The 10,556-nt window shown below is 40.3% G+C and overlaps 4 protein-coding genes across 6 annotated transcripts; 3 read left to right on the top strand and 1 right to left on the bottom strand.

Annotated features, from left to right (window-relative positions):
- The first annotated feature begins 114 nt into the window (after nucleotides 1-114).
- Pss (phosphatidylserine synthase 1 homolog l(3)77CDf) lies at nucleotides 115-3,516 on the top strand. The gene is made up of 6 exons (XM_018100147.3): nucleotides 115-811; nucleotides 1,618-1,876; nucleotides 1,938-2,503; nucleotides 2,577-2,787; nucleotides 2,860-2,953; nucleotides 3,270-3,516. Exons 1-6 carry the CDS (start codon nucleotides 501-503, stop codon nucleotides 3,305-3,307), a joined length of 1,479 nt encoding a protein of 492 aa, XP_017955636.1. The 5' UTR covers nucleotides 115-500; the 3' UTR covers nucleotides 3,308-3,516.
- An 85-nt stretch (nucleotides 3,517-3,601) lies between these two features.
- Nucleotides 3,602-4,684, bottom strand: LOC108650858 (vesicle transport protein SFT2A). The gene is made up of 4 exons (XM_018100175.3): nucleotides 4,478-4,684; nucleotides 4,108-4,277; nucleotides 3,909-4,026; nucleotides 3,602-3,825 (listed from the first exon to the last, which is right to left on the bottom strand). The coding sequence occupies exons 1-4, from the start codon at nucleotides 4,547-4,549 to the stop codon at nucleotides 3,694-3,696; spliced, it is 492 nt and encodes a 163-aa protein (XP_017955664.1). The 5' UTR covers nucleotides 4,550-4,684; the 3' UTR covers nucleotides 3,602-3,693.
- Nucleotides 4,685-4,815: 131 nt separating this feature from the next.
- Nucleotides 4,816-6,526, top strand: mTerf3 (mitochondrial transcription termination factor 3). The gene is made up of 2 exons (XM_018100158.3): nucleotides 4,816-5,608; nucleotides 5,668-6,526. The coding sequence occupies exons 1-2, from the start codon at nucleotides 4,816-4,818 to the stop codon at nucleotides 5,943-5,945; spliced, it is 1,071 nt and encodes a 356-aa protein (XP_017955647.1). The 3' UTR covers nucleotides 5,946-6,526.
- BNIP3 (BCL2 interacting protein 3) lies at nucleotides 6,043-10,238 on the top strand. 3 transcript variants are annotated; one of them, XM_018100171.3, is made up of 5 exons: nucleotides 6,043-6,171; nucleotides 8,973-9,244; nucleotides 9,324-9,400; nucleotides 9,479-9,649; nucleotides 9,726-10,238. In XM_018100171.3, the coding sequence occupies exons 2-5, from the start codon at nucleotides 9,005-9,007 to the stop codon at nucleotides 9,775-9,777; spliced, it is 540 nt and encodes a 179-aa protein (XP_017955660.1). In that variant the 5' UTR covers nucleotides 6,043-6,171; nucleotides 8,973-9,004; the 3' UTR covers nucleotides 9,778-10,238. The 3 variants fall into 3 exon arrangements, with proteins under 3 accessions (XP_017955660.1, XP_017955658.1, XP_017955659.1); XM_018100169.3 differs by having other exon boundaries at nucleotides 6,095-6,628; XM_018100170.2 differs by lacking the exon at nucleotides 6,043-6,171 and adding an exon at nucleotides 7,925-7,955.
- The last annotated feature ends 318 nt before the right edge of the window (nucleotides 10,239-10,556 follow it).

The raw sequence follows: 10,556 nt of genomic DNA, 5'->3' as shown, positions 1-10,556 counted from the left end.
AACACAAATTAAATACATACTTATATATTTTGTATATCAAGAAAGGTCTATTTATAGGTAAGCTGCATAGTTGACGTATGGCAAACCAGTCACATGGCAACGCTGCCACATATGGCAACGCTGTTTGTGACGGCACAACAAATCAGAGCATGTAGTTGCTGCCCGGCAAGTGTCAGATTAGGTTTCTTTGCTCTCGTGCTCTTCTAAGCGCCGCGCAGCATGCTTATTAATTAACAACAGGGCAACATCAACGCTAAAATCATAAGATAAAACATTTAACAATTGTATTAAACAGTTGCTATAAGCATTAAGCATCGCTGCTGGCTACCGGAGCGCTATAACTCAATCGACTCGGACAACGGAGCATCCTATAAACTGTGGAGCGAATGTTGCGCAACCCTTTGCTCCGTCCGCGTGCTAACATAACAACATTATCGCCATTATCACGCCATCAGAGTCGTAGTCTAAACTGATTGTTGAAGTATTGCTGTAGCAGAGACATGGTAAAACGTTCCAGCGCACACGGCGCTCCAGCCGCCGGCGATGGGCAACAGGGTGAGGAGCGGAGCAGCTCCGGTGGCGACAAAGCTGCTGCATCCACAAAATACATATCTGGCGCGGCCAGTGCACCTGCCACGCCCACCAAACGCAACGACAATGGCAAAATGCGAAAGGAGGAAATCGCCCAGACTTTTGTCATTGTCAACGAACGTCCCGTGGATGACATTTCGTTGGATTTCTTTTACAAGCCCCACACCATCACATTGCTGGCCGTGTCGGTGCTGGCGGTCATGTATTTCGCCTTCGTCAGGTAAGTGCAGCTCAGCCAACGGAGATTAGTGCGTCCGTCCGTTCGTCGTGCACATTTATCGATCTTTCTATTTTCGTCAGCCACGCTGTGCGCGACTAAGCATCAGCAGCATTTGGCGCATTAACTTGGTCAACGGGTCGTCAAAAAGCAATTGTTGCGCCTGGTGACATGCGCCCGTCAACCTTGGTTGACTATTTAAGCACTTTCGAAATTTACAAAACAGAAAGCTTTTAGTGATTAAAATGTAGAGATGAACTCGTGAGACGCCCAACAGTGGGAACAGTTGTTAAGAGTGAACACGAACTCATTCTGATAAAGGATGAATTCCAATATTAGTCTGAAAAGTATGTACGGGAAATCCAAAACTTCAAGTTAATACCAATTCTAAAGTTAGTTAGTTATCATATGAATTATTCATAAATTTCAAAGAGTTCAGGTCGCTGTAATGGGTCTTTCAATAGTTCTTATCACCTATTTTTCGTGCTTCTCGTGCAAGACCTTGACTCAAGTGCGCATCTCTAACTTCGAAAAGATCGAAATTTAACAGAGTAGAACATGCGTTGCCAAATGTGTCGTGTTGTCGTTGCTCCTCCCCATGGCTCCGTAACAAATTTCGTTTTTATCAACAATAGGCGCCAAATCAATTTCAATTTCAAACAAAAGGTCACTTAGCCCAATACAAAATATAATATAACATTAAATAGTCAAAGTCTGGAACTGATTAGGGCCACTGAAAATGGAAATAATTACAAAACTGATATAAGCTACAACCCATTAAGCTAAACACATTTTAATTACACTTCTAGAAACGAGGAGAACCTAGATGATAATATTTGGTCGGGCCTGATGTGCATTGTGTTCTTCTTTCTAATTGTTTCGGTTATCGCATTCCCCAATGGGCCGTTTACACGCCCCCATCCAGCGGTATGGCGCATCCTGTTTGGCTGTTCCGTGCTGTACCTGCTCATGCTGCAGTTTCTCATGTTCCAAAACTATCCAACAATACGAAGTATATTCTATTGGCTCGATCCAAAGCTGAAGAATTTTCACATCGACATGGAGAAGGTGAGTAGTGAGGCCGCTTTAAGCAGCTGAGACACTATACTAACACTATAGTTTCTTTCAGGAATATGGTGTCAATTGCTCGGACGTTAGCTGGGAACGTGTCAAGGGACATTTGGATGTGTTTGCCTGGGGCCACTTTCTGGGCTGGGCCTTCAAGGCCATACTTATACGTCACATGGGCATACTGTGGGCCATCTCGGTGATGTGGGAGATAACAGAGATCACATTTGCCCATCTGCTGCCCAACTTCATTGAATGCTGGTGGGATGCGCTCATCCTGGACGTGATCATATGCAATGGCCTTGGCATTTGGGTCGGTCTCAAGATCTGCCAAATACTCGAGATGCGCGAATACAAATGGGCCAGCATCAAGGATATATCAACGACTACGGGCAAAATAAAGCGTGCCATGCTACAATTTACGCCGGAGAGCTGGTCGGCCATCCGCTGGTTGGATCCCAAGTCGACAGCAATGCGCTTCGCTGCCGTGATGCAGTTGGTCATCTTCTGGCAGGTCACCGAACTGAATACGTTCTTCTTGAAGCACATCTTTGAGATGCCGCCAGATCATTTCATTGTCATTGGACGATTGATATTTATTGGACTCTTTGTGGCTCCCTCCGTGAGGTGTGTAAATTCAGTTATTGCTATGTAATTACAATATGTTAATTGAATCGCATCTTTTTGCATATATATTCAGGCAATACTATGTGTACGTGACCGACACGCGCTGCAAACGCGTCGGCACCCAGTGTTGGGTTTACGGCGCCATTATGGTTTCCGAGGCCATTCTCTGTATTAAGAATGGCAAGGAGTTGTTTGAGCGCACGCAAGCCATCAACATTGTGATTTGGCTGACCGTGCAGGTGCTAATATCGGTGTCGTTCGTCTACGTGGCTGTCGTCTGGCAGGTGAGTGCAATATAAGCAAATGCAATAAATATTATATTCATTATAATCGACACAAATTTCTGCTCCCCACAGCAACGACAACTGAAGAAGTCTCAGGCACAGGCGCAGTCGACGTCAGCTCTTAGTAAACGAACCGGAGACAGCCCTCAGGGCACGCCTACGAAAGGTAAGTTCAGCCTACACTTTAAATAGCGCACCTTTGCACTCTCCTTTGTTTTGAATGTTATATATGCTGTTTTGATGCATTTGGTTCTCTGCTCTCTGTGTAAGCTGCAACTACAACTCATCTCACTCTCATTTCGACTTTTCTTTTACTCTCCGTGGAATTGCATTCTTCGTGTGCCACGACTTAAATCCTTTGATGGACCTGGCACAGCGCACTACGACATTAAAATTAAAATTGTTTAAAACTTTACAATTCACTTTCCCTTCTCAATTATCATTTTCTATTTCTTTTGCGTTTCTTCCCTTTGTTTTTCTAGGTAATTTGTCGCCGGTGAAAGAGAAGAAAATCAAATGAGGCCATTTTAGTAAAACCAAAAATGAATAAAGTAAAGATGAGTAAAGCAAAAAATACGGAGTAATGAACAGCAAAAGAAAATTCTTGAAAAATATTTGTGTGTACATACAATTTATGCAAACTGTACTGATTAAATTAAATTTATATTGTGTATATGTATGTATAATTGATATTAAATTTGTTAATAAGCAAACAACCGAATGAATGAAGAGAAAACAAGAAATCTATCTCTAAAACTAGATTAATACATTTTTTGTAACATTGCCCATTTAAGAGCTGTATAAGTAAATCATATTAATAATAATACAAATTATATTGTTTTTCAAAGAAATACATACTATATATAAAGTTATATATAATTGTAAAGTACTGTACAAAATACTAGACTAAACCTCAAAGCATGCCGATACGGTGCTACGAACTGCGTCTCGAGCATAGGGTATATAAGAGAGGGAATACCAGGTCATGGCCAGGGATTGAATGATTATGAATATAAGCGTGAGTCCGGCCTTTTTTAACTAAAAAAAAATAAAGACAACAATTTCAAATCAATAAAGATGTTTGAAAACAAATAACTCAAAAATAAATCATAATAATCTACCACAATAGCTGAGACGAATGTCATGACAAGTGATACGATGACGATGCTGGTGGCTATCAGTCGGGTTTCGGCAAACATTTTCTTGATCTGCTTGAGGGGCCCCATGAGGAAGCACGTGCTGCAGCAAAGCAAATATATTATATATGCATATATGCACAGTAATTAGCCAGCAAATGCGAAATTTCATTGAGCCACTTACCTGGCCATCGAGATGATATTGCCCAGTGTATAGAATACAGCGAAGACGACAATGCCACGATGCAGAAACAAGGCAATGGAACCGAGAAATGATAATAGTATGCCCAAAACGAAACATACACAAAACGCTTTGATGCGAGTGCTCCAGCTTAATGTTGACATATCATTAATCTGTTTGTAGTTGAATAATAAATCCATTCATGATAAGGCGGTTGAGTCACAGATCGGTCATTGATCGTCGTCAATGGAATGCAATTCAAACACATGTTGGTCCCAGCGGTGGTAGAGCAGAAATTCGTATGACGCATAATCATAGGCAAATTAATTCAGTTAGTTATAAATAGTTGACAAATGAATTAGTATGGTTTCACCTGGGTGATGATGCTACTTTCTTCCTCCGGTGTGCGGTCATCGCCGCTAAGAACTCGACGTAACTTATCCATTATTACGGTCCTTAACAAATTATTTATTCAATAACTATAATTTCTGCTATGCAAAAATTTTAATTCTATGTGCTAAATTCTATTCTGTTATTGAACTAATTTGTTAGAATACAAAAGAAACACACACGATCGGAATGTCTGATTAGAGTAGGTCCGCCAAGCGATAGTATCGATATTTCTGATACAATAATTGTGCGAATTTTTCAACACTGCTTTGTCTTTTATGTTTGGAACTGAAACTTCTGGCAGCTCTATCAGCTGTTGCCATGCTTTGCACTTGGATACGTAATATAGCAAGAATTTCGAAAACAACAAAATGTTATCCAATTGGTGAACAAATACGATATATACGTGCACTTAAAAGAGTGCAAAGTGATTTTATCGTACCACCGGAACAATCAGATGTGGCACAGCATCATGAGCCAACAGAAAAGACGCTTGCCGAACCAAATGAGAAACAAAACAACGCCGTTGCACTCGACTTTGGCATCCGGGAGGCGCACGTGCCCACCTTTAATCTAGCTGCACATGTGAACAACTCGAAAACATTGCAACAGCTGCTTAGTCTGGGCGTCAATCTGCACAGCATTGAGCGGCGCAAAGGCTTGGGTCAGTTCGTTCTGAAGCTGGACTTTGAGGAAAATGTGAAGCCCTACTTAACATTTCTGGCAGACCAAGGAATATCGCCGGATGACTTTGGTAAAATGATTACTAAAAATCCACTGATATTCAAGGAGGATCTAGATGATTTGCAAACGCGTGTTGACTACATGAAGAGTAAACGTTTCTCAATTGAGGCACTTCAGCGGATATTCACCAAAAACCCATATTGGTTAATGTACTCCACCAAACGTATTGATCGACGTTTGGGTTATTTCCAAAAAGAGTTTCACCTGAGCGGCCATGATCTACGCTTGCTAGCCACCAAAGAACCGCGTTTGATAACCTTCAACATGGAACATATACGTAAATCCGTGTTCACACTACGTGAAGAAATGGGCTTCAGTAACAAGGAGCTGCAAACGTTAGTTGTCCATTCGCCACGTCTGATGATGATCCGTAAGTGAAGCCTTTATAGGTGGTCCCATATATATTAACTAATTTGATGACTTTTTCAGCTCCAGATGATCTTGTCGAGCGCTTTAGCTATGTGCACAACGATATGGGATTAAGTCATGCGCAGATTATTCAATGTCCTGAGCTTCTTGCCTCCCGAGAGTTTCGCTTGCGAGAACGACACGAGTTTCTAAAGCTGCTGGGACGCGCTCAATACGATCCGCAGAAGGACTTGTACATTTCACCAAGTGAAATTGTGCAGGGCAACAATTTTTATTTTGTAAGAAACGTGGCTAAAAGTGATTTAGAAACATTTGATTTGTTTTTGAAAACGCGGTAATTAAAGTTTGTTTGTGCGCGCAAAATAAATAACAGGGCTACACTCTTAACTGTCTGGCAACGCCGTATTAAGTTCGGTATTCTTCCTCGCATTTCGTTTCTGTTTTTGCCTTGTCGCATATTATTGTTGTGCTTGTGGGCAGTCATCTTCGTGGTTTTCGACGAGCAGTTTGTGTTTTCGCTGCATCCAGCAGCTTTAGCTGAACTACGCATTAGGTTTTTGCAGCGTGCGTAAAAGAAAAATTGTGTATTATACTTAAATTAAAAGAAAGAGCATATTATAAATTAAACAATAATACATAGAACAGACGATAGCCGTTAAATTTAGCTAAAAGCACAAACAAGCAACAGTGCAGACGGAACAGGAACTGTAAAAAATAAAACGCATATTCTCTCGCATACACTAACAAGATACACGACACATATAATACGCAGACCCACTCACACACACATAAGTGCAATACAAGGGCCGCTCTGGCAAAAAGTTTAGTTTAATCTGCATAAATTTATTTGTACGCCGCAACAATAACAAACACGTTATCTTTTGACGACGTGTTTAGTACAAATAGAAAACAACAACCAGAGAATTTCAACTGCTAAACGAACGTAGCATACTATAAATACCAAACAAAGAGAAAAACAAAATGTCTACGACACCAAAATCGACAGAAGATTTGCTGGGTGGTAAGTTTGCGATCACACACTTGCAGACACACTCACACGCATACACATCAAAGAATGTGCAAATGTGTGTGAGTGTGTGTGCTGGTATTCGTCAATAATAATAATAATAACAATGCAGTGCTTCTAGTATGACGTGTTGTTATTATTATTGTTTGTGTTCAGTTAAAAATAGATGTTGCTTTTGATTTGTTTATGTGTCTGTATGTATTCATGTCAGTATGTTTCTCTATGGTAGTGTGTGTGTATAAGTTGGTATAACTGTAACCACATCTCCATTGCACTAGCCCATATACTATTTCAAGGCTCCAGTTTGTTATTGTCAGTCTTGTTTTGTTTTGCTTACGTTTGTATGTGCAAGTGTGTGGCCACACGTACATATCTCTTGCTTGCGCAGCGCAGCAGCCGCCTGTCAGGCGATGACAACAACAAAGACTCGCAACTTCGCCTCGAACAGAAAGCAGACAAAGAAGAAGTGGTATATGGAAGCAACGGAATTAGCGCCCCATTCATATATACATGCATATGTATGTAAATAGGTGTACAATATGCACTTTATATTTACAGTTGTATTTTATATTTATCTTATTTTGGCAAATTGACGTCACGCGGCTTTTTCTGTGTGTATGGTTGTTTGTCTGCGAAATTTCGTTTAAAAGCAATTGTCGGAGGGCATTTGCCTTTGATTTGGCATTTGTTCTTGTTGTTTTTCGCAAAGTCCAGAAATTGCGACTTTAGCCTAGCCTATTTTCACAGCGACGCGTCGCTTGGGGTTCATTATCAAAAACGTGTGAGTGTGTTTTATACATATGCATATATGATGTATATTTGTATGTAGCTTATTTACGGACACAAATGCTTGTGTGTATGTGATAAAAGTAAGCGAATCTGTGCGCCAATACCTATAAGCAGTCAACAAAAGGCGGTTCATTGGGCTGTACGCTCGACAGCCTCGGATCAGGGTTTAACAGCTGCGCATCATGCACACACGCATACACATGCACTTTTAAAGCGAAAGAGATAGAGACTGCAAGAAGAGAGCCGTCGTCGGGCACTTTGCCTACGTGCTGTGAGTCAGCAAGCCATGTTTGTTTTGTTTTGCTACCCTTATTGCTGTTACTGGCTTTACCATTTCGCCGTAGAACCTGTTTATGGGTCAGCTTTGTTATTGTTTGGATTTTTATTTACCTGTAGAAGACTAAGACGCAGACGAAGACGAAATTACCTGTTAGTTTTCGGGTATTTTGTTTTTCGCAATATTGTGAAAGTCTGTCTGCGAATATTTAGTATAGTTTCGACAGGTCGTGCATCGAGATGATTGGTCTGCCACGTGAGTGTAGAAGCGATTTTTTTTTCAGACCAGGGCGTAATTGATTGACAACCGTAGAACAGTTATGTCGATTATCAGCAACTAGTACTGTCACACAGTATCATGTAATTTGCACGCTGCTCTAATTGCAATCATCATCGTTCGTCGTCTGTTTTAGTTGAAAACGAAATTTTTGTTGATAGCCAGTAGACACAACAAAAAACATGCATGGGTAATACACTGAAACGGAAATTGTGTTTTGTTTGCGTTATCAATGGGGGCGCACGCTCGTACACATAAACCCACACATACAGAAAGAGATATATACCTTGCACAAAAACAAACAAAGGCAGTGGAGGCGGCTGTTTTTGGTAGTTTTGTTTACGCTGTTAAAATTAACAGCTCTGTTAACGTACAGCGCACTGGCATTAAACGCCAAAAACAGACGATAAGCAGACAAAATAAATGGGGCCACGACATCTGCCCACGCGCGGTTAAACTTTAGCATAACAAAGTCAAGCTAAATAAAAAGCCAAAACAAGCTAAAGAAGTGAATGCTGTTAACTCTAGCAACGGAAGAGAGCGCAATTTGGCGGGCTCTGTTACTTTTTGAACTAAAAAGCGAAAGCAAGCTAAACCAGTGAATGCCGCCATATAAGGAGAGAGAGAGCAAACATGAAGTGCCGGACTCTGCTATGAAATTAAATGTAGAGACAAAACAAGCTAAGGAAAAGAGAATCAGCAGCCGGTCTGCCGGCTGCGGCATTCTGTTGTACACATAAAATCTATCATACGATGCGTCAGCCAATTCCATCAATACGCAGCTGCTTGAAAATAATGTGCGCTGTTAATAGCAGAGACTGAACTGCTAATAATTCTTCTGTTAATATTTGAATTAACACACGGTTGAACAGTCATATTAAAGCAAAATCCTGCTAAATGCATGCATATGCAGAAATAAATTATGATGCTTAATCAATTCTGATTATCAATTCATTATCATCTTCATAAATAACTTTGACTGTCCTTTGTTTGCAGAATCTTGGATCGAATTGAGCGCAACAGCTGCCATGGCTGGCATTAAGAGTCCCGACAGAATTACACCTCTACCATTTGCCAGTGGGGAGGAATATTTACGTTTGCTGCGCGAGGCGCAGCGCGAATCAAATCAGTCCAGTCGCGTCGTGTCTCTGGCCAGTTCGCGTCGCGACACGCCCCACGACAGCCCCAAGAGTCCGCCAAACAGTCCACAATCGGAGCTGTGCCCGGACGACGAGCTGCGAAATGTGTATATCAATTATTGGACTAAGGTGAGTCAAGAAGATAAAGATTAACTTGACCTTGTCACTTTGGAGCTTGAACTAATTATATATGCATCAACCGAAACAGAATGGCGACAAACAAAACACCGATAATGGCGATTGGTTGCAGAACTGGAATCGCGGCACCGATGAACAGCCACCGAAGTAAGCGACATTGTTGTTTCGCATTATTTTATTGTTTTTCAATGCCTTTTATTTATTTCTTATACGCTGCTGCTGCAGAGATTGGAAATTTGAGCGCTCCAATGGCGATGATGATGATGAGAAGAAGAAGAGCTCGGGTTACTCTATACGCTTAAAGCGTCTGGGCGCCAACTCGTTGTTCTCCCGCGAAATATTGTACTCATTGCTGGTCACTAATGTGCTCTCATTGCTCCTGGGCGCTGGCTTCGGGTAAATTATTTAAATCAATTTTGTACAAATAAGTATGAGTAATACCAAACAATAATTTGTCCTCCTTTATTTATAGCCTTTGGCTGAGCAAGCGCGGAATACTCCTCACCCGCGTGGTCATTGACTGAAAGACACTATAAATAACATAAACACGACGTTTTAATCAACAACAATATGCACATCATAACCATTTACCGACAGACGTTCCATTTTGAGTGAAGAAACAGTGTCAACAACCAGCCAAACGTATTCCAGCCCTCATAACATAACGCAACACAAAGAAACAAATAATCTATAGCACATTATGTCCATAAAATACATCTAATGATAGTAGAGTACATAAGATAACTATGTTATTTGTAAGCAACAAGCTAACGGCTAGGCAAAGGGATTCAAACTGATTTTTCTATATACACATCAATTTTATACAGTTTTTATATAAGGAAAACAATAGCTTCATCAACACGAACTAAACTCAAAAGAAACAGGAGAGCGATCTAAAGTTTATTCAATATCCTTGCAAAAGATTTGTCGCTCTTTCAGAGTTTAGACAACTATACAATCATCATTCGCCAAAAAAATATATATATTCAAAAGCAAAAACATTCAAAGAACTTGGACTTTACATATATACGTATATGTATACACATATATATATATATATTCATATAGACATATTATAGCTGAATCGTGTAGAAAGAAACACATGTATATCAATCATTATAATTTGTCCTCTTATTTTCTAGCATAGAAGAGTGAAGAAAAGTGAAAACTGAAAAGTTCGGTATGCAGTTGCAGCTATACCCGAAATAAAAATGCATAAAAACAACACACACATACACACATTAGATCTAGGCTAAGAATGTAACCGTTTTTATATTAAAAATATTTTTCAATATGTATTTAA

The sequence above is a fragment of the Drosophila navojoa genome, chromosome 4, assembly GCF_054131105.1.
Source record: "Drosophila navojoa isolate 15081-1374.11 chromosome 4, UAZ_NAV_1.0, whole genome shotgun sequence".
NCBI classification, from domain to species: Eukaryota; Metazoa; Arthropoda; class Insecta; order Diptera; family Drosophilidae; genus Drosophila; species Drosophila navojoa.
The sequence above is the reverse complement of the archived record's forward strand: the minus strand, read 5'-3'. Positions and strand labels throughout refer to the sequence as shown.